General features: G+C 35.8%; 1 protein-coding gene across 1 annotated transcript in view; it reads right to left on the reverse strand.

The window, feature by feature from the left end:
* LOC119188412 (kielin/chordin-like protein) overlaps positions 1-24,967 on the reverse strand; it is a 41,677-nt gene that overhangs the window by 2,535 nt on the left and 14,175 nt on the right. Inside the window, 7 exon segments of the mRNA XM_037439592.1 lie at positions 862-1,048; positions 1,050-1,489; positions 1,492-1,823; positions 1,825-2,000; positions 2,541-2,791; positions 3,320-3,529; positions 8,215-8,485. Of these exon segments, the coding sequence (XP_037295489.1) occupies positions 914-1,048; positions 1,050-1,489; positions 1,492-1,823; positions 1,825-2,000; positions 2,541-2,791; positions 3,320-3,529; positions 8,215-8,485 (1,815 nt within the window). The 3' untranslated portion in view covers positions 862-913.

Here is a 24,967-nt window from a genome sequence, read left to right on the forward strand (position 1 = left end):
CGATGCAGCTCGTCGAGTCCCAGGGGACACTAATCTGCCTATATCGAGTGACAAAATTATTTAAAAAAGAAAAAGATAGGGAATCTTCTAAAAATAACCCACAGGCCATAGAAAATCACTTAATATTTGCATAATATCAGATTACGTCCAAATCAGCAGCCGTTTTCGAGAGTCTTGTATATATATATATATGTTTTTCATACTTAATCTTATAATGCACATATCTAAAACCAGTACATATGCAATTCTAGAAATTTAATTGAAAATAATATATCAAATTCATGGAACTAATTCAGAAAAATCTTAACATAAGTGTAAATAAAATTTTTATTTACAACGTTGTATAAAAACGAAAATAAAAAACGTAAATTATTGCAGTTTAATGATTTCTGCCAATAGCTTAATAAACTGCATATAATTTGGACATGAGTCTATAACTATAAATATTGTTATAAGGCCACACTAAAAATGGTCACCGCTCTGTGGGAGATACGAAATTTAGATTATAAGAATTCATATCTGTTTTTTAAAATAAATAAAAATATTAAAGCCAGACCTCCTTACTGTTTAGACTCTTTTATAGTAGCTGCCATCTAGACCTGGGTAAAATTACGTAGTGCCTAACTTTTATCTTTCTGGTATTATGTTTAAACGAAAAAACAATATCTACACTCTGTAGCCTAATTAAGTCATTTTAGTCTGTTTTAGTTTTCAATAATTTAAACTGCGAATCAAATTTATGGCTCCCCTAAGCCCCGATACCTATTATCCTATTAGGTTACGAATATTATTGCTCTACGTGTAGAAATATGATCATTATACTTTTAGGCGTTATTTTTTAGAATATATTAATAAAGTTACCTCGCATTGCCACAATGGCAGTTTTGACTAGTAGAGGTCACGCCGCGTTGATCTATAAGTGCAGTATGGGCGGAGGCGGGCGTGCGCGGTTTCCGCTCGGCTTGGCGACGGCACTCAGATCCATGAGGTTCCGCTGCTTGTCCCTGCCGCGAGCCGGGCCCTTAGCACGTCGCGCGAGCCAGGGGGCGAAGCGGGCCCTCGCACCACGCTGTGCGCGCCCACGGCCCAGGCTCTGCGCCCAGCCTAGTGCACTCCCGCGCATACGCCCGGTACGCCGCACAGTGACACCGCGTACCTGTGCAGCTGCGGGCGTCCAACTCACAAGCCTCCTGATAATGATGAGGATTCACTTTAGTTCCACATTCCATAAAGGCATCGTATCGGACAAATCCTCGGCACAATCTTCTTGCTTTGCTCAATTTGGACTGGCGCAGCGGCGTATTGACTGGAGGCTTCTGCCGTCGAGTGCAAGCTCTGGTACCACCCACGCGCCACGACGAGCCGAACTTCCACGTGTCGTTCAACAGCTTCCCGTTGCGAGTTTTCATATCGTCCCTGGCGACTGAATTAAAATTTCCGCACAAACCACACAGTTTGCCTTTATAGGCACTGGACACAGTCACTTCAAGAAACCATCACCGTCCCATAACATTTGAACGCCAATTTCGGACTTAAGCAGCACAGAGCCGTTGCTGCGAACGATTTCCGCCACTCCATCGATTCTGTGAGGTAGAGTCACCCGCCGACCATTTACTTTTATCCGCATTCGCTTTCCCATATTGATTTTTGTCGAACCAATACGAAGCGTCGCAGTACGCGTCCATGAAGAATGTGAAGTGTTTCTGGCATCATTCGAAATTCTTATTGAAAACGTTCCATTCACACAATCTGACGCTAGTTGGTATTTACATGATCCTTGAAAACTATAAAACTTTCCGTCGAAAGTTTTATAGTGAGATCTCAAAGACAGTGCAGATGCCGTCCATATCGACACATTTTGGACAACATTCACCAGGCAGTTGGCGGAGAGTCTGGTCCGAAGGACAGGAGAGATTGGAACAACGTTCCATTGCACATCGTGGTTCGCCGTTGTGGCACTCGCAAGATTTGCAAGCGTCTAACTGCCAAGTTTCTCCATCCTATAAGTACAAAAAAGAAATCATTCACTATACATCTCACTCACGCCTATCCCTGGAGAGGTACGCGGATGTGTAACTAGGGCACCCATTTTTCGCCACGAGTATTTCTTCTAATGTGGTAAGGGGCGAGCTTATCGCCATATCACACCCAAATACCAGACTTTTATATTCCAGATACAGAATAAAGTCCACGCTGGTGCAAATCTATAAATCAATTATAAAACTACCCGAGATTGTTAATCCAGAATATGGTCTTTCTTCGTGCAAAATACCATCCAAATCCACTCAGCTTATATTAACCGTTATAACTTTTTAACTTACTTGTAACATCTCCACAAACTTTCATATTTATGTTAGGAAGATTGATTTGTTAGGAAAATAAATGCCTGTTACGCTTTTAAAGCTAGCCTGCATACATTGGTTTACCACTGAACCGAGTAAGATGAAATTAAACACAGAATAAGAACTCCAAAAAAGGACAATTGCGACATTGTGAAATTTGAATTAACCGAAAATCTATCTAGTTATAAAAAAAAATACCTGGTAGGTTTTTCTTCCAATGATACACGCGGCCTTGGCGTGTTCGATGTGCGGGCACTCGGGGCAGCACTTGCCGGGCGCGGGCGGCAGTGCGCGCGCGCCGCACGTCAGCACCGGGCACGTGTGCCGCGTGCATACAGCCGTGCCGTTCATGCAGGTGCAGTCGGTGCACGGGTCCACTCGGAATGGCATCATGTGAGCGTGGTACTCCTTGCCGATGATACAGGGCTTCCACGGCGCGGCTGCTGAAACTGAAATGACAATTATGTTATTTAATCAATGGTATTATTTTTTCTAACCATCAAAATAAAATCTGAAAACAGAATTAGGCTTCAAGAGTTGGGTCCTGTACCAAACTTAGTATGAAATATTTACTAGGTCTAAGGCAAGCCTACGCCATCTAAATTATGTCCCAGACAAAGTAGCGTTTATAATAAGGTCATTGCACCCAATGGCGCTGTTTTGACTATCGTCAGAGGTAGAACAAGGCCCAAATTAGTTCCCGATATGGTTTCATGTGATGTGTTGCGAGTCCATTACGGAAGACTGCATTAATTATACAAGCGGGCTAAAGCTAAGACAATGTATTTATTTGTTTAATAAAGGTTTAGTTTGACAAAAAGTTGTTTTAATATTGTTATTTAAATTTGAAAAAGTAATAAAGCATGTTAGATATTATTTTTAAAACTATTACAAATAAGTGTTGCAATTGGTCTGTAGTCATATACGGTGCTTATAGTAATGTTTGTTGGCAACAAATTGCCATCTAAGATACTCACTCGGCAATATCTTGTCTGAGGTGGGATGCGAGCACCTGGGACAACACTCGCCGGGCGGCGTGTAGTGCTGCGCGCGCGCACACGGCAGTACGGGGCACGCGCGTTTCGCGCACGACAACGCGCCGTGTACGCAGCGGCACGACAGGCACGGCTCCTCCGGCACGCGCACGTCGCGGCCCTCCCACACGCGCTGGCCGTTGATCACACACTCTGGAAATTCAAATTGTCTATGTTGAAATTCTGGTTGCAGTAGTTGTAGCCGCCTGGATGGCGTCCACTGTATAAGATTCTAATAGTGGCTCAAATCAGTGTATCGCGTTCTGGTAATTTCAATGTTGAGATTCGCTCGTAGGGTTTTCATGGACAGCGGCAACACACCTTACACAGGGTGTAAAACCCGCCATAATGGCTCACGTATGTCGCGTTTCGGGATCCGCCTGTGTATATTATCCAATTTCGCACAGACCGACATAACCGTCTAGATGACATTGTACTTAGTAGCATCATGTGAAATGAAGCATTCTGCGACACCCTATTAAAAAAAATCATTACCTCTTTATATTGGGAATTATTTTAATAATAAGTACATTGCTGTACCTATAAAGTAAGATAAAAAGAAATAAATTGATACTGATAATACTAAAATTACGAAAAAATCTGTCTCTATTGGTCTAGTTATGTTAACATTTTCAGCAATGCAACCAATGAGTGTCTCGGATGTAGTGAGGAAAGCTCGAAACCAACAGCATGCGACTTGTCATTTGTAACTGCGTTACAACTCACAGGAATGACAAATCAGTATGTATAGTACCTATAAGACCTATCTAACGCATAACGGATGCCTAACAGTGCGTGTAAAGGTAAACCGCTGCGAGTGTATGTAGGTCGACGATTTCAAAATACCTTAGACGTCTTAACACGATACGAATAAAGATGTTCGATGATAAAATACTTGATTTTTATGTAATTTTTATTTAACATCATCAAAAAAAATTAAACCGTAAGTGGACTTATTATGGATATTATAGACATGTATTTTTTTAATGAAATATACTCTGCATTATGAAATTTGTATGTGCCCTACATTGAACAAATTAGACAAAAATTCCAATCTGGGATAGCGAGCGGTATCGTTCAGTGATTAAGTCAGGGTGCGTGGCCGCGGCAAACAGATTACCGACATGCTCTCTAATGGTCCACTGAAGAGTCCAAATCCCTCTATGTGGTCTAAAGTACTTTTTTATTATGGTTGATGCTTAATCACCCCGTGGCAAGTCAACGGCATTTAGAAAAATATCTGAATAAATTCCCTGTATTAACACGTCATTGCATTTAATTTTAATTGTTTCATAGAACAATGATACGTAAATTCATATTATTAATTCATTGTTGCTTCTTTACCTTTAAATACACGATACAATAGTTATCAATAATTGTTTTAATATTAAGAGGAAACCTACGCATGTTATGTACATATTAATACACTTAATGGTAAAAACATGAATCATATCCAGGAATTTGATCCATTCTGTAATTGCCACAACCAGATAAATTACCAAGAAAACACTATAGTTTATAAATAAAATTATTCTGTATTTAACGTACGTTAAGCCGAATAATTAAATTGCAATTTAAATAAGATACAACTTTACTGTAATTGAAAACAGAGGCGCATTTCGAAAAAAGTTTTTAACAAAAATTCAGCCCATTGTTTCCCAAAATGGAGCAGACTCTGGCGGCGCAGCAACGACAAAGCGCAAACTCCATAAATTAGCGAAGGAAGACTATGAATCAATCAACAAGTTAATGAATGACGCAGCGGCGCGGATGACCGCACACGGCGAGCCCACCGCGGAGCATCGACCAGCCAGCACATCGCGCTGAGCTTACAACTCACACCCCAACATCTCCCTACTCCTGACCTCCTTCCTAACCAAGACTAACGCAACAATCATTATTTAACGCGTCATTCCGCAACACGCCTCGGCCCCACGGTGGACAAAAATATTCAATTCAAAGTACTTAGTCCCGACCTGCCGACAGCGTTAATGATGTTAGTTCACAAGATAAAGTGTTTCAAGTTAAAAACCTTTCAAAATGATAAAGTATTTACAACTTCAATGTGGAGTGTTTATTCATTTGTCATTTATGTTCGGTTTAAATACATTTCATTCAATAGTCCCGGGCTCTCAATTCTATGCGCGCTGCTGACCGAGGACCGCCGCGTCGACACATGTAATTGTGACAATGAAAACTGTCAAGTGTCTGTCGTAAAACTAGAGACGTCTACATAAAGCAGGTTGTCCTTTTGTAGGTAAACAATTATGTATTCATTGTCAGTACGAGTGGTTCATACGCGTATAAGCAGAGCGCTTCGTCGCACTCTACCATACCCCCGGCTGACATAAGATTGCTATCACCAAATAACTGTTATTATGAGTATTCTGTTATTTGGAAGCATTAAATTGGGGTATGTAGCTATATTTTACTCTACATGATTAAATATGAGTTCGCGACAGTATTGAGAATGATATAACGATCACAAGAAGTAACAGATCTGTTATTAATGTTGTGCTCGGAGTGCATACATCTGTAAACATTAGTGACATCTCGACGTAACATTGCATTGGTCGTCTGTAATGTTCTAAACTATAATAGCCCGCGTTCTAAATGACTATAATATCTATGAATATATCGAAAGTATGTAAGATATTTCAGACAGGCGCGAGCTCGGTCGCACGGTTGATTCATCAAGACAGCGCATGCACAAGCTAACCGCACCCAGATAAAGCGTGTATCGCAATGATTCGCAGTTCCACATTAGGTATTATGTTAGATAGATAAAAAGTTTATTTTGGTTACAACTATTACAGTATAACTGCAGATATACATAGACAACAGGCAAGTATACATCCGTTTGTGTAATATTGCAGCCGCAATCAGGCCCCAGCTCAGCAATATGCATTACTCCAAGGAGCAAAGCGCTGGTACCTGTTCGAAAAATGTTTTAAAAATTCATAACACGTATCGCGCATATATCACAAGCTAATTGTTTCAATTTCTCAGATCGCCGTATCAGGCATACCTAATAACGCGCCGTTCTCAAAACACCATACGAATTTAGATGAGCTAGGTATTTCTTTGCCAAAATCTTTTAACATTGTAAATCTTTTAAAAAAATTATTTGAATAAAAAGTTTCATCTCTCACAAAACCTAAATGCTGCAAGGAGCGAAGTCTTACAGTGAATCCTTTCAAATAAATATCATTACTCACTCGAACCAAATAAAAGAACCCAAAGTTGATAAGGCTGAAAATAATAATCGGAAAGACAAAACCTAATGCACTGTTGGGATCCTAAAACAAATAAACAGAGGATTCACCTCGGCGTTCCCGCAGCCACGGCGACGCGCGGCCGCTTTGACCAACGTATAAAAACCCACCCAACCCAACCTTTTAAGTAGGTTGTTAACTTTTTGATTTATGGTCAATAATAGAGACGCAACGCCGTGGGAGATTTCGACCACCAAAATATCTATATAATTTAACCAAACCCCGACGAACCTATAATGATGAGCTTATTACATTGTCAATGTCTTTATCTCGAACTAATTTTTAAAACTATTTATCGATTTGCGAAAACGTTTGGGTGGTCCAAAAGATCATCCCGTCGGCGCTATTGGTCAGTGCATACGTATAAAAACGTTTTCGATTATAATTATCATTTCCATTAGCAACGTAATCTCCTTACAATCAAAGCTTTGTAATCACGTCTTCGCGGTTCATCAAGTATTTATGACGTTTAAACTAAAATACTTTTATTTGTTCAGTTACTACGAAAGAATTGATTGCTCTTTGGCGCCACCCATGTATACATAGCACATCGTGTACTCCTATACATATAATACTCAGTGAGGTGCAAACAAAATCCGCCGTGTTAACCTAAAGCTGTACTGTTTAAAGCGAGGTGCGCAGTAATCTATAAATGATCGAATGTCTTCGTTGTTTTATATACGCAATAATGATCTGACTGAACTGACAACTTATGTATAATACCGATTAGTCTATTGTCCGTAGGAATGCTACTGCGCAACATTTCTTGTGCGATATGGTTTTCATTGTTTGTGGACGCGTGTGGGTTAATCAGCGGTGACATCGACCCAACTCCGAGTAGACATGAAAAATAAGCACGCTCTAGTCGTAATAGTATTAATATTGTAACCATTTTATCATCCTTCGATTTTTAATCATCGCGACTTAACGATGAGAGATGTTAGCAGGAGATCCCTTGATCTCATACCGCTTAGCAACTAGCTAGTAGATATAATTAATAAAATATAAACATAAGCAATAAAACGATAGCAGTTGGAATTTGTCGGCAATATTCAAAAGCAATTCCGAATCATCACGTAATTACTATTATTTGATATGGAATTTAATAAACATATTAAGGTTTGGAAGCGAGGTGATCGTCATTATGGTTTTATTAAGTTCGCGTAGCGTGTGTTTGTTTTCGTGGGGGATTATGGTGGTTGTTTTTTGTCGCTTGCGAGTCTGGGTGGGCGCTGAGCGCTCCGAGACATCGCTGCGCCAGTCTCGCCACCCAATTTATTCCTTATGAACCGATTCGAAAATAATAAAACGTTAATTGTTTTGCGTGAAACTTACGCTACGAATAATTGGGGTAAAACCAGAACAACTACAGCACATAGTCAATCGAGTACTAAACATAATGAATAATGATTTTTAACACCGTTTATCAAATTCATCCTACCCCATATATATTGTTAATGCTGTTAACCAACGTGCTCAACTAAGCTTGTGCCGTTTTCTGGCGAGTAAACAAATTAGAAAAACTAATATTTTATAATCAAAGCATTAACTATCGAAACTCACCATCACAAACTGGACAGTTATAGTGCGTGTGCCGCTGATGCTTCGGCCTGTCGCATGGCGCGTAACACTCCGGCCTGGATATAGTGACTACTCCAGCCTCACATCGCAGCAGTTTCCCCTCCTCGTTCCACTCGGTGTGCGAGGCGTGTTCGGTGCCGTTGTACCAACATCCTTTGCACCGCGCGCAGCAGCCCTCGCGAGGCATCACGACAGCACAGTCATCCATCTGCACGCACTCTTCTACTCCACTCCGGCACTCGACGAAACCGTTCTAAACAAGAAATTAATATTTTTTTAGTAATCAGACACATTCATAACTAGGTGAGTGATAATGTCGTATGTGCTGGTTCATTTGTTCATTACCTTAGAGTTGCGTAATGCTAATTGAATAATCTGGGCGGTGGTATCTTAAGTAAAAATATGTATTATACGAATATTGATTCTGATTATCAGAATTTGATACTACGTATCACAATCGTAAAGGCTAATAGAAAGCCTAAAAAAATTATGAAAATAGCATAACCTATCGATAAGTCTACTACTAAGATATGTCTTTCTTATACATAACGTTAGCGTTAACGATTGTAAAAAGGTATTTTGGCTACGGCCCATGCTCACTCATTACGCCATGGCGAAAAAATACTTATATACTCTTAAGCTAGCTTCATAAAATATGCGGCAACTTGTCTTGATTGTGATTTGCGATTTGTATGCATCTGGAGTATTAAAATACATTCTCTATCTCGTCTCGGCATCGTGTCCAGGTGCGTCTATGTAGAGCCGTGAATAAAAATTCTACTTAACCGTTCGCTTTAGCGTTCTTTTCTTCAAATGCTCGCTTTTATTATTTCAAAGAATTCCATTCATAAAATAGCATTATTTTTTATAGCATACGAGGAAAATTAATGGAAACTACTCATGCGATTCTTTCCGAATGTAAAAAGAGTTTAGGAACTTTTTCCTTATTTTCTTTTGTTTTTTACGGAATACAATTGACGACTGGACGTTCGAAGGGCTTGCATTTTAATTTGAAATAACATGATCGTCGGTACGTATAAATCATTAATTTAAAAATATAATCGTGAAAGCTTTTAAAAATATCAACTTGTAGCTTTTGATGATTTCATTAGTGTTATAATAATATTGTAAGTTCTTTGGTGTTTCGTAGTAGATACATAAATTACTACATAATATTAAATTGTGTATTACAAAAGTCGAAATTCGATAACAATTCATAAATTTAGTTTTAATGCACTTTATAAGAACATTAATCGAGCCAAATCATATACTCCTCCGTAAGCGCAATATTCTCAAAAAGGGGTAGAAAATATTTTCTTCACATATTAATATATAGAAATACATAGACAAAGTATGCTATAAAAATCTGTGCTAATCATTAGTGGCGATGGATTTATATAACCCTATTCATAATTTTTGTCAAATCTGAATGTCATTAAAACGATTTGCAGACCGCATTTCCCTTTCTGAAAATTTCACTCTTTGCTGCTCATCATTAAGCACTCTAAATATTCTAAATACTCCAAGATTAACTTACGAGACCATTTTTATATGATAAACAGGTCCCTCGACTGCCTTTTTCCAGCAATGACGTTACCCAGAAATCTAACTGACGATTACAAAGTACTGCATGGCTGTACAATGTACTCGTGATATTGCTCAACTTAGCTTTCTATAGTATTGGTCAGACGTAAAATATCACAAAAAATAAGGATGTGATTTCAACCTCATATTGCGTCAATGGAAGCATAGTTGATAAAATGCTAATGTCCGCCATACGTCACAATCATTCTGCTCGCAATTAATAAAAATATACATTGACTTTATTTTAGGGCCATGTGTCATAATTTAAGTATAGCATACATATTTTCGTTGTTCAAATGAGAAATTATTCAATTGACTATTATGACTCATAGAACTATTGAGAATCTAGCATAAATTTTATCTGAAATTTCGATGGCTCCTAAGTAAACTATCGTATCTCGAAAAATTGCGACATTCAAATTTTAGCGTTTAATAAACGAAAAAACACTTCATTAACAATCATTTACTAACTTTTTTAATGGATTTTGTTAGTAAACAGTACCTACATACCGAAACGTTAAACAAGTGAACATCGCTATTTTTTCAGATACGATAGTTTACTTAGAAGCCATCGAATTTTGCTTTATGTAAATGCAGACTGAGCTTATAAAAACGTGCACACAAAGGAATATGAAACTCGATGAGTAAAACACACGTCATGCCATCCCACGACAGACATAAACCTAGATATTATTAGCGGAATACGATAAATGGTATTGATACACTAAGCAGTAAGCACTGTGCAATACAAATAAATGCATTAAAATTATCCATGACGATAATTCGAAACGTTTTAAACGATAACAAGATCACAAACGGCCGGCATAATTATTTTATGTGTTCTTTAACGGATCTTTGTTCTAAAATGCATTTACATAGACACGTGGCTCGGTTGAGGTCAATTTTAATGGCTTTTTCACATGATAAGTTCATTGGAAGTTTAACGATTTTATAAAATTAACGAAACAATATCAACATCATGAAAAACATAAGGTTGATATTATTCTATAAAACAAAGTAAAGATAATGTGTTACAGAAATATTTGATGGTGGTAAGACACCACACAAAAAATCCAAGCAAGCAAAATTCACTGTTTTATATTGAGTATACCCTGGTGTTCGGGTATTTTTTTTTTCAGAGGTGCTGTGGCAGTTACTAGTTTAAAGGTTTTCAAATATGAAGGAACGTACTTAATACTTATTTTGTTTTAGTTGACACAGGCACACATCTATTCCAAACATATTTGTTTAGAATTGCTGTGTTTATTTTTTTTGTTTAGGTACTTTTATAAGACTGGTTAATATTGTGTTATTGTGAATATAGGACATGGTCAATGACCTATCTGTAGCACAGGTAACAAAAAACTAATTTTGCAAAAACATATATAGACTTTTCGAGTCTGGTTCGAATCAAATTCAATCTTATTTGTTAAATAAAACGACTTAGGTCACTTTAAATTTAATTCCTTTAAAATTATTACCAGAAAATGGATCTACCGAAAGACAAGTGGTTAAGCTGTTCCGCCCTGTAGAATGGGGGCGTTTGGAGTATTTCCACCACGGTATCCCCTGCCTGTCGTAAGAGGCGACTAATAGGGGCCACGAAGGAGGTCGTCGGCGGGCAGCAGGGGCTGTCCGCCCTAGTGCATTTCTGTGCATCTGCACATTTTGGTTGACCCCGGGATGAACGGCAGTGTGTAGTTAGCCTCACGCTGCCGTAGACGCAAAGGGCGTCTTGCGGTGCGCGGGGCTTCTGAGACCATAGGAGGAGGGACGCACGGCGGCACCGCGCAGGGGCGGCTGCGGTCGCAGACTAGACATTTCAACGTAAGAGGAAGCCCGCAGCCGTGCCTAATGCGCCGAAGACGACCACCGCGGAGGTTTGGCTGGTAGGCCGTGCATAGGTTAAGTTGTATATAGGGTTAGGGACTCGGCCCGGCGGTCGCCCGAAGGTCACCATCAAATCCGGGCGGCTCAACGCCGGGCCGTAAGGCATGCTTACCCTAGCATAACCGCTCAGTCGCCCCCACGAAGACTGGGCGGTAGTAATAAGGCACCTTCTCCGCGAAACCAAAAAAAAAAAAAAGTGGTTAAGCTGTTGTTTGCTATCCTAAGTTTTTTCAATATCGTTTTATTCTGAAATAGGTGGTGGGAGCGTGATAATTAAGAATTGATGACTACTCATTTCTTACAGTGAATTGTACTTGTGGTCAGCATTTCCATATAAATTAGGGTATTTTGTGTCAATGATTTCCCGCCTCGTTGTCTCCTTTCAAGGTAACGTGGTCCAAAACTATCTTAGTAAAAAGTTATAGGTACACAACGTGGTATTAAAATATTAATTATGCCTTTCAATACGCGTATTTAATAATTAAAGTATGTCTAAAAACGTAACACAGATACATATATATCTACTATGTAGGTATACTCATTTCCAGAGATGTGAATTATTTGAAATACATGTATTTTAAATACAAATAAAAAATGAAAATACCTATTTTTATTTTACATTTGAAATTTTTTTTTTCGAAATGTATTTAGTATTTGAAATACTTTATATAAATATTTTGTATTTCTAAGATATAAAATAGTTTTGTTACATTTTTAATTCATTTTTCATTCTTAAAATTCAAAATTAGTTCATTTATGAACGCATTGATCATGATTCTTAATGTTGTCACCACTGTCATCTAGAACAATATTATGCTAACATTGCGCGAAAAACAAATTCGAGGTCAATGGCGTTGACTATATTAGATCTGGAAACACTACAATATTTTAAAGATAAAGATAATGCTTTAGAATCCTTGAACTGGCGTCCAAATGTAAAAATACTCTTCCTTAAATATAGAACCTGTTGAACGACTATTTTCATTCGGTGGAATGACTATGAGGCCCCCCATATACTTAAAATGAAAGATGAACCCTTTGAACAAACACTGGTATTAAAATCAGTTAAATAAGTACAAGGTATTTTATTAGAAAAACCTATTTTGAAATTAGGTATTTTGCATTTTGTATTTAAATACTTTTGTTTAGATCTATTTTGTATTTCTATTTTAAATACTAAAGTAACAATGCATTTGCATTTTCTATTTAAATACTTTTACTAAAGTATTATTCACATCTCTGCTCATTTCGAAGTATACAGCCTAAAGCAAGCGTAAACAGCGAATAAAGATTTGTAGAATGCTAGACAAGGCTAAAAGTCTAAAGGTAAATCGAAGGTGTTAGAATATTACAGTTGATGAAATTAAATTACAGCAACAGCGATAACATTTGAAAGACATGCCTCATCATATCGCGAGCTAATGTAAAGCAGAAATAGGTTAGGAATTATAAAATAAACCTAACAAAAGAAAATGATTATTTATATATTTGAAACTAAGACGGACAAAGAAAAAATCTTGAATATTTGACTGATGCCGCGTACACGATCACTTTGTTCATAAACCAACTTAAAAGTTGCAGCAACCATAAAGAACTGTCGACTTCAGAAAACTGATAGTTGTTATAAAATCTTCTTATAGAATAAAACTGCAAAGTGTAGTAAATTATAATTACCTATTTTAAAACGGTGTTCTTCCAATGGTCACGACCGCACACATATTTTTGGCTTCAGGAGCATTAAGCACCCCGAGTTACTGACTGCCGTAATAAATTCGCCGTTGCGTAATAAAAGAGGACTCCTTCCGTGGTCTCTTATAAGGAATGATTTTAACTTGCCCTAAAGTCTTGAGATCGCACTTACAATAAGTTCCGAAGTATTGGTACCAAAGATAGCCAGTAGCCACTTAGGACAATCGGACTCTGTCATGATTGAATTCATCAAACGTCCTCAGCAACAGGTTGGATCTTGAGTGAGCCCTCAAACTTAATTCTCAATTGCTTACGCTTAATAGCATCTGAATCATACGTCACGTAACAGATAAGGAAATGATTATTCAATAACGAATATTTAACCATCCAAGAAGTCAAGCAACTTATTAGCATCTAAACTGGCAGACATAATCAATATTGGCGGCCAATATTTGCACAAATCTGTAAACTTATCAAACGTTTTAACACCAAACATGAGTTAGTCCTAATTTGTTGTGCCGAAAATTGCGGTTTAATTTTTTCATATATGGCTCATGTATATTATTTAATTATAATTTTGGTTTACGAAACACGGGCAAGCAAACTGAATAATGATTTATACTAAAACTGATTCGTTTAATATAAATGATTATTGAACGTATAATAAACTTTTGCACTATTCATATATTCTGTTACAAAAAAAAAAACTTGTTTTAAATGTTTCCCTTTAGGAAATAATATACTATTATAATATGTACATGTTAAGTACCCATATCGTTCCACATAAAGTTACAGGGTCTAGCTTTTAGGATCCTATATGTACTTTTTGTTCTTTTGAACCATCTATCGCCATTGTTATTATATAGCCTATCATTTATATAATCGAATGCTAAATACATGCGGACTTCTTAACAAACAATTCTCAAAAGTTATAAGTCCAGGCCGATATAAAATATTTTTTCAATATAGGTTTTTTATGCTAATTACTAGGAGAAGTTTCGTATTTATTTGATATATACTTGATAAATTACATCTAAAAATACCGAGTCGTAAAAATATTTTGTTGCAAAGGCAAAATATACTTAAATGTCCTTTTAAACACTCAATTAAATAATAAAAATAATTGATATGCTTAGCCATAAAGCCTCAATTAAACCTCTTTTATAGTATTTATAAAATTTAAATTCAGATAAATTTATAAAACAATATATCTGGTAAGCAAAGGTAACAAAATTGTACTAGTTACAATGATATTAGTTCGCTATAGCATACAGATGTGTGTGCGCGAGGCGCGGTCTAGGCAAACACCTAACACCAGTGTTGCGAGGTGCATTTGCACGGGAATTTAATCTATAAATACTAAACAGGATTTTCTATTTCCGGATATATAAACAAAGAATTTTAAGAATGAATTTAGAAAATGTTAAACCGGCAAGTGATTCACGTATTAGGCTCGCTATAGTAACTACTGTTACGCCACAGTACACATCGAACTTCACGAAAATGTATGGAAAGTATTTCATATAAATAAATGTGAAATATTGTTCTACGAACTTTATATTTGTTATATTTAAGATCGTTAAAATCACCACTAAATTTGTACACCAAATTTACAACTATTGCAGGCGATTTCGGTTCATTTATAAATTTCGTAAAAAAGTTATGAAACAATATTTTTAATAAAGTTTTTATTTCATATTAATCTTGTATAATATGTCAAACTTGCTGTGTTTTTAGACATTATCATATAAGCTCATCTAATGCATATTGCATTGACACACGTTATAGATGTGTCTCATTCCTTTTAATGTATGTTGTCAATTATAATTATAAACTGTTAGATTTTATTTTATTTCCAGCCTAAAAGATGACGGGCTCCATGACCTAGGAATGCGAAAATTTTTCCTCCGGTTTCCAATATTTTTTTAACTGGGAACGAAGACTAGAATTAACATCGGTTGCCAAGCAACAGTATTCGATTTAAACGCGTAAACCTGGAGAGCTATTAACTATATATAAACGAAATAAATGTACCCTTATACTTTTTTAGCTCGAGATGTGTAACACTAACCGAGGTCACTCGCTGTTTATTGTTTTTCATTACTTCAGCCGAATTTCACGCGCGGCTCTCTTTGAAATCACCCTCAAATAGCGAAATATTTACGTTTAGACGTCAGATAATAACTTTAAGTCTGTCGACTGCTCATTACTCGCTAATGTGTATAGAACAAAATAGAACAGAATGAGAATACAAATTTGGCTCGATGAATTGGGGTACTCTGCTAACTATGTTATGAGGCAACCTTGATACTACGTAGGAACGAGATTTTAAAATCGTCATCGCTTACCGACCATTTGTATTAATCAGTAATCATCTGGCTCATAATTTTTTATAGGCTTAGCATTTTGATATTACTTAGAAACTTATATGAAGGAAATTGTGTTAAAAAGAAGATGGTTTAGAGGCTTGAAAGCATAGGTACTAGCAACAGTTTAAATTTGGTAAATACCTAAAAAAAATCATAAGCATTCTCAAAGTCAATTTATCATCATAATGTTACGGAATGTTATGATAAACTGGTAAAACGGAATTATTTTTTATAGAATAAACTACTTTTTAACATATTTTGTTGCTATGTGTGTACGTGTTTTTATGTAATGACAATACGTTCAATAGGTACCTATAACAATTCGATACAGCAGTAACCAACCCTTATTTTATTATATAAAGACATCATGGATTTATTAATAATTTTGTATAGATTCTCTATACTAACAATTTGAGGTTGGTTTATGTTCCGCGAAAGGAGTTGACATCGCGCGGAAAGATGTAAAAGGTGTTTGCGAAATCATAATATAAAATCCTTATAATATGTCCTTTTTACTTCTCTGTATCCTCACAATGTGTACTTTGTGTGTCATTATAATATGTATCTAATATAACAAGTATTTTTCTTGAAGTCATACTCAAATATTCAATTAGTGTTTCTTTTTCGTCGCTTAGCTTTTGGGTTAAAAATTCATCAAATAAAAGTATATCATATTGTCACATGTTAGTAATAAAATAGGTACTTTATCAAGAAAATGTTGCGTATAAAATAAATAATTCTTATTAATGTACATAAATCTAATGTTCCGATATCTGATTTACTACTGTCTTTCTAATATAGAGTGGAAATTTTATTAGTATAAATAACAGCATTTATCACGTTTGAATTGAGTTTAATTTACTACTAAGCGTATGTTTTATATAATATATTAGACGTCGTTAGGTTCAACATGAATAACTTTAAACAGTCATGCGGATAGTTGATCGTAAAATAATTATCTGTATTTATTATAAGTTGAAAATATTGAATACAAAGCAAATAATGTGTGTAATAATTGATTATATTTAAAAAAAGATAAATTGAAAGTTGAAATAGAGTAACAGTAATGTAACTATTTCTTTATCCAATAAATTTTGGATTTACCGTTCTTTACAAAAACATCTTCAAATACATACTTCTGTTTCACCTACATTTTTATTGCACACCCAAAATAACTTCCTAAACAAAACGGAGTCTGAGAATTAGTGTTACTGGAAAGCCATGTGTGGTCCTGGCACTAGCCGATAAGTGTTGCGCGTGAGTGAAACCAGGTGGCGGCAACTATATTCCACGGTCGCTACTTTATATAAATCTTTTAATAGTAAAGTTTATACAATTTATTGACTTTTAAAGCCTTTTCATGTGAATTATGGTCCGTTTATTCAGTGCAATCATTTCATATCATGTCTTGCTGTTGCAAGTAATTTTATTAATATTATAAATGAGAAAGTTTGTGAACTTCTTTGTTAGAAGTAAAGTCAGAAATCATTAAACGGATTTGAATAAAATTTGGCATGGAGATGGCAAATGTCTTGAATTTATATAGTATATTACCAGGAATTTGCACATTTTTTTTATTTCGTTTAAAATCTAGTAATGGACAAAGCGAATGTTGCGTCACGCTTATTTTTGGTACAATCTGTTGTAAGTCCAAATCTGATTATTACTGCGACAAGTGACTTATTTTTTCGGATGTTAAAACCCCGCTTCCTGCTCTGTCGATAGCGCGAATGCGTATTATCCTCGACACGCGACACTTCCTGATATTTGCGTAATTTTCCGATGACATCTTCGCTTTGTATTTTTTTATCTTGATATTAGAAATATATGATTGAGAGCTATTTAACCTACGAGAAACATATTATGTAGACTTGAAGACCCTGGATGCGACTCCTAGAGCTGGTAATAGTTTGTGTATTTTTTTATGACATGACATTAATTATTATTCTTATATTATTCATTCATTCACATTATATTCTACCAATATTATTTTTCATTTTTAACATCACACTGTTCGCCAGCATTCGGACCCTACACAACACTAAAGTCTGAAATTAAAGCTTAAATGTATTAGTTTAAGTAGCATTGATTTGATATATAGTGTTGTTTTATTGAATGTGCCACATTGGCAGTGACTGTACTAGTTATTTATTTTCTTACTGCGCCGCCATTAATGTAATGGAATTATTTTCGATTTAAAACAACTTCCAAGCATGAAGTTAATGTTAATAAAATCCTGGCTGTACTTTTAATGATAAAATAATGTTTTATATATCTTCGAAGTGTACACAAAAACTGGTGACATTTGGAGTGAACAAACCCGTTTAAAGACAGCGACATTAATTTGAAAATCAGCACTTTGGGACGTCAAAATTAAAATGAAACTTAAGAAAACTTGATAATTTTAATCCCCGGTTGCCGTGCTGGCATTATAGGAAATATTGGTTGTTATGTATAAAACGTGTACGTTAACATTTATTTAAAATGTTTATCTCTTCATTTACATAATGGAGTCGCGCTCTACGCAGACTGCTCGGGACTCTCCGCTGCGAGGATTCTCGTTTGAGTAACCACCTGTTTGGATGTGTTCAAATATTCAATGTAGATTTTATTTCAACATTTTATACCATAGTTAATTATTATAGATTCGATGCATGAGGGTTTTTGAAAGTATGTGGATTAAGAGTAAAGAAAAATATGAATACCTATATCATTTATATGGCTTATTATTACGAAGGATTTATACATCTGCGATTCATAAAGAAACAGTTTTATCTTTTAGGTGTATAACCAAATCTTAAAATCGTGCCATTGTTTGAAATACTCATACGATCAAAGTAATGTTAAAAGCATGCTGGAAAACACATAACCTATTAATTTGCACCGTAGTTAGAGCATTTAGGCTCTTGATATTAAATCTATGTCGTCTATAAAGCTATAATACCAGATAAATATTGAATGCATCGTTGACTACACAGATTAAGAAGAGGCGAGAAGTTTAATAATCCTGCGAAAACGACAATCACCATATAAAACGCAACAACAAACTATCGCTTATCGTAGGTTTTCTGTAGAACTGTGATATTACGATAGTAAAGTCGATATTTTCATCCTGTAGACAAATGTCTCTACAAGGTGACTCTACCATTAATGATAAAAATCCTCTATCTACCCTTTCGGAGATTAACGCGTGATGTGTGAGTAAAAATACAGAATATTATTAAGTAATTTATAGACTCGTTTTTAATATTATTTTTATTCGAGCAAGAATTAAACTGCGTTTGCGACTAAATACATAAGAGCCCAAAATAAATGAATATTCATTAGTAAGAAGTGTTTTAAGTCTTGATGGTCGATCTGTCTGAATTCTATAAAATAATATCATAATTCATGCTTCCTATATAATAGGGTGGTAGTTGATGACTTTTTTAAAAATACATTTATCAAAAATGTATTTCATCTAAAATCTATTAGAAAAAGTATTTTCGAAATCCACACAATAATAAATAAGTTATAAAGTTTTGAAATTTAGTGGAAAGGGAACCTGTCAAATTACAGTAATAGTGAAACGTAACGTCAACCAATGCCATCGGCTATAACGCTGCGTGAGTGAGAAAAGGACAACGCGACATCCCCACCCCGCTACCTCTTTTGCTCACAACAATATTTCAAATAGGAATAACTGCCTCATTTTTTAACCAATTTTGATGCTGATTTCACAGAAGAATTTCTTATTAGTATTATTTTCTGTTACATATAAAATAATAAATTAAATCTAACATAGGAAACTACCCTATTATAACAAAAGAGTGGCCCATGTGTGTTAGAAAGCTTTTCTACAATTTACTACTAAATGGCCGATATCTAACTGCATGTGAAACAGCGCATATCTTTCAAAATTCCAATCCTAAGAAAACTGACAAATATGCCCTCAGTACCTTGAAATCAGACCAATAGAATATTTAAGTTATTACAAGCACGACACCTTGAGAATTGGGAGGGAAAGCAACGTAATTTACACAAATTACAGACATTAAAATTACAAATTCCATTTACAAAATCATAATTACTAAGTTAGCATATTTCGTGGTACAACCCTAGAATGGAGTGCTAATTATAGATATTAAAAGTCCAGCGTGTAATAAATGTAATAATATCTGGGAGTAGGTAAATGATCCTAGGGCGGCGACAGTGCAAGGCCGAATGTGGGCTGTCTGGCGCGCCTGGCGCCTAATTCTTATGACACCTTTATGTTATCGAACTTGTTTCGTTCTAATTACATCCTAAGCACCGTGAATTGCTCCTTATAATGTGAATTATGTAGAATCTGTCACCGAAATTGGTTTATAACCTTAATATTTTGAATTGAGTTCTTTTGTTTGTAATATGTTCGTCCCTGTCACATTATTAGTAAAGCTAACCAGTGTAATTCTTGCCATTGATTGTAAAGTCTATTTTGTTTTTTGAAACATTTTAAAATATTTTTATACCTAGGTACCTCTACATTTAAAGTATGAACGTATACATAACTGATAATTCTTAAAAAATAATCGATTCATTTTATAATTACTTATGATCATACCTAAGTAGGCATTTATAATGCGAAAATATTTTGAATTAACTAAAATCGTTAATCAATCAGTAGTAGTGTCTATTTAAAGTGAAGTGTTTCCTTGTATTACAGCCTATATGATATAAGATACAACAAAAAATTCACAATGTTCTCGGTAAACAGTAAGAACGGCCTCGTATTAATGATATAATGTCGTGAGTAATCAGAATCAGGCTCCTGGCGCCTTCGTTCCTTGCGATTTTTTGCGCGCGACACGCGTCTCCTAGCCACATTGATATCCTTATTTAATGGCAGCGCTGTAATGGATTCCTAGCAATTAATTATAAATGATAATACGAATGTTATTCAATGATTTATTATTGCATTTTAGCATTACTATTCTTTAATAAATTATAAAAACGTGATTTGCGTCTCCTACAAATTTTAAATTACGTAACGGACGAGAATATACGAGTTTAACATTAAAACTGTCTTTTATTGCGACGAACTCATCTCACACATAATACGTTGAACAATCTGCTGTTTTAAAGTACGGTTTAAAACAATATTTTACCAAGTTATTGTAAACAATAATGTTTATGGTCATACGGATATAAAGTGAATTGCTTTTTTGATTTACAATAGACAGCTATAACGGCTCATAAGCTATGTAAAGAACTAGCAACTGAATTATACTACATTTTTTGCATCACAGCAAAACATAACAACAATGTCGATGATGTGTGGAGTGTAAAAAATACGCGTTTGCTAGACTAACCGGTGCGACCGCATACCGAACGCGCGCTCGCGGCAAGGCCTCGGCGGCACCTGCGCGTGCGCCGCCCGCACCGGCCGGCAGCCTGCCACCAACATGCGACGCGTCGTCGTCAGCGCCTGCGACCTTTCACGCCCTGTTCCTTAACACATCCTAGTCATCATCCACAACCTCTACCATACTAATAACTTGATGTTCTTCATTGAATAAAAATCTACATATTCATCAAATTCGCTAGTCGTCGTGTCCGGTACGACGAGCAACAACAATGTTATATAATAATTTACCGTGTTATTTAAATGATAACGAGAAAAGTATTGTCATAGATAACGCCATGCATGCTTGCAGTTGGCAAGTATAGTGCCAAGTTTTTTATCGTTATGAAATAGGGATTAGAATTGTAATATTTTATTTTCAAATATAGATACCACTACTAATTTACCAAAACAAAAAATATCTTGTCTGAATAGGCAATTAATCAACATTTGACCGAATGCATGCTTAATGGTGTATCATAAAAAAATAAAAGTAATTTAATATTTTCTAAGCTATAAAAATGTTTCTTACCAACCTGTATGTTAACTTTTGGTCATTAAAATCGAAAAACCAAGTTTATTGAAATTATTCAAAAATAATAAAAACACGGAGTGGTAAAAAATTGATCAATATCTTTAGTGGCCGGTGATAAAAGTATCGTCTTGTACCAAAAATGCTAATAATCAAACATGATCCAGTTCTTAGGTATGTTACGGAGTATGTATGATGGAATACGTTATTTACATATTTGGGACCGAATGTACAGTTCGTGAATGTTTTAAGTTTAAAGCAGTGCGTGACGTTGAGAGCGTAGACAGATTTATGAAACGAGAAAACGGTGTTAAGTGCAATAATCGGTTGTACGACAGAGAGTGGTGCGCGAGTCGAGACGTAATCCGCGCCTCGATAAATGACAGGGCTCATTAAAGTAAGCGGTGCGCGGTAGCCACGAGATGTTATCAACCAGCTACTGGTTCTTATAAAAACGCAAGGCTAATGGCACTTCAGCTCAACATTACTCCTTCGACAACAGACATACCACAACATGCAGACCGTAGCCCACTTACAAACCCAACGGAACACGATACTCGTACTATTTTGCATTAAACTGTCAGATGAGATTGATAAATCATAAAAAAAAATTCCATCAAAAGACGACATCTTGTGGTTGTTATTTGGCACGCGACAAAAAAGCCCATGAGGTAAGCAAATGTATATTTTAATACAGAATAAATCTCGCTATGGGCTTTCGAATTCCGCACAAGTCATCCGACGAGGTGAGATCGGCTGGGAAATACCACCTATGCCGGGTACGTATACTCAGCTTCAGTTACTTGCACGTATTAAATGTACGGGCGCCGCGTCGCGCCGCGCCGCGCCGTCATGTCTCCATGCAAATTATAATGGACAAATCAGATGTTCTTTATTTATAATGACATATGCGACTGGACGGATCCGCACACTCGTTATAAATTGAAAATCTAAGTAAAAGAATGCAGCTAATGATTAATAAATGGAATGCCAGAAGCAGTTGTGCCAGATTCCTGGTCTGCCAGTGGCTGCGGACAGTTTCCGCATTGACAGTTTTTGTGCCGCCACGGTTCGACGCCAGATCACTACTCATCGCAAATAAATGTGTACAAGTTTGCCTTATGTACATTATACGATTTATATTTTTATTTGAAATTAATTGTTAGATCGAGATATGTGATTTGACGATGAAATGAAATGGTAAATAAATTGACATTGGTGTCAGTTTTCCTCTTAAAGTACAAATATATTGTCCTATACCGCTCTTTCCTAAACAAAATTACGCAAGGTTTTCCGTTTTTTGTATCCTCACTGAAACGTAATATTCTTAGTGTATATTCACATTAGAGGACGCAAACGAGCAAGAAGCTGTGTTGTGAAATCAAGAGCCAACTTGATATTTCATGTTAGTTTTCACCACTAGCTGGAATAATCGTGCTTTAGACAAATTCAACACGAGCGTTACTTTATCAGAGTACTTGATATAATCTTATGGCAACCATAGAATTACCTATCATGTTACTTATTTTCTTAATTTCGTGGCGTAGTTGTATTCCGGTACAACTGCATTGCTGAGATCTCGGCTTCGATTCCCGAGTCGGGAAAAGTGATTTTTAATACTCAGTATTAGCTTGGAGTGTGGAATTTGTGCCCGATATGGCGATAGATTTGCCCACTATTACATCATGGGACGGAATACGCAAAGCGGAAAAAGTTGCACCAGTTGCGCCAAGTGTAGGTAGATCAACATTTACAAATAATATGTCTCAAACTAATAACTACTAATTAAAAGCTCCCAAAATATAAATCAAATCAAGCAATATTCTACAATTAAAATAATATAGCATTTTTATCCATCTAAACTAATCCATAGAGACCAATATTTTGGAATATGATATTGTACTATAAATGTACTCAGTGTGTAGCTATATATAACTAGGTTTACTTCAGTATACGTAAGATAACATCATATTATCTCATACTTTTTGCGCTGGCGTGACGACTTGTAATCGTCATAAGTTTGCATTATATATTAGCACATTCGCTTTTACACACACGATGTAGGAAATTATTTTATTCATAAATAACTACGTACAATATCCACACGAAATCCAATGCAATGTCTATTTGACTCTACTTGAATACAAACGTACGAGAATAGCATAATTTAACAACTATATATTTTAACTAAGTATGTTCACTCACACACATCCGTACCTCGTCCGTGGCTAAGCTATGGGCACTGGGCAGTCAGGATAAAAAAATATATTTTAACAATGAGGAACTAATGGCGTGCCAGATGTTTATCATAATTCACGGTAATGCCAATCAGATGCTGGTATAACCCTTCGTAAGATGATAAAGCAAACGTCACAATTATTAAAATTATTTTGGTTAAAAAAAATACTATAATTAACAAAATTGCTCAATATTCCTTTACAAAAATAACGAGACAGTATGTTCTAAATAGAAATTCCGTGAAAAATTATCCGCTTATCAATTTACCTGGTAGTTATTGTTTAAGTGCGAGCTTACCGCACGCGCGAGTTAAAATTATTATTCTAAACTTGGTGCGTGATAAATTGATTTGGTGACAGTGGCCGCCGTGTGAGCATACAAACTGCCCATAAGTTAAATCCAGAGAGATAATTACGAGGCTTGGATACCATTTTATGCTTTTATTTCACACCAATAAGTAGCAATGGGTATAGTGGCAGATTATATAACTTATTCACAACACCAATTATTAGGACGGTTCCATAGAATATTAAGTGTTTGGGAAAATCCCTTTATTATTTATAATGGTCTAGAGAACAGTATAGCAATTATTGTATAAAAATAGGCCGTACATATAAAAAAATATATCGAATAATATGACACATTATACTTTGACATTAATTGATACCGTGGAACATTCTTAATCCACAGACGAATCCAAATCAATGGGCAACAAAAACAAGGACATAGATCCGAAACAAATATTTTCGCGAATAATTCATATATTTCAGTGTCTAAAGTCGAGTCTTACATTTTATTATAAAGTCGGCTCGTCGCCCTAGAACTATGGATTGTCGACTGGCACGTCTCAACACATATTAGAGTAAATCAACAAACCAAAAACGACCATGAACAAATACCCCGTAAACGACATAAATCAAGGAATATTGCAATTAGTAATCTTCGAACATAATATACCCGTCGATTCCTTTGTAAGATATTTTGATACAATATGTATCTCCAGCGTTTCGAGCTTACCTGTTATGCAAGTCAGATGTGATTTGAGTTTATGATACAGAATTCATATAATGC

This window comes from Manduca sexta, chromosome 17 (assembly GCF_014839805.1).
Source record: "Manduca sexta isolate Smith_Timp_Sample1 chromosome 17, JHU_Msex_v1.0, whole genome shotgun sequence".
NCBI lineage: Eukaryota > Metazoa > Arthropoda > Insecta > Lepidoptera > Sphingidae > Manduca > Manduca sexta.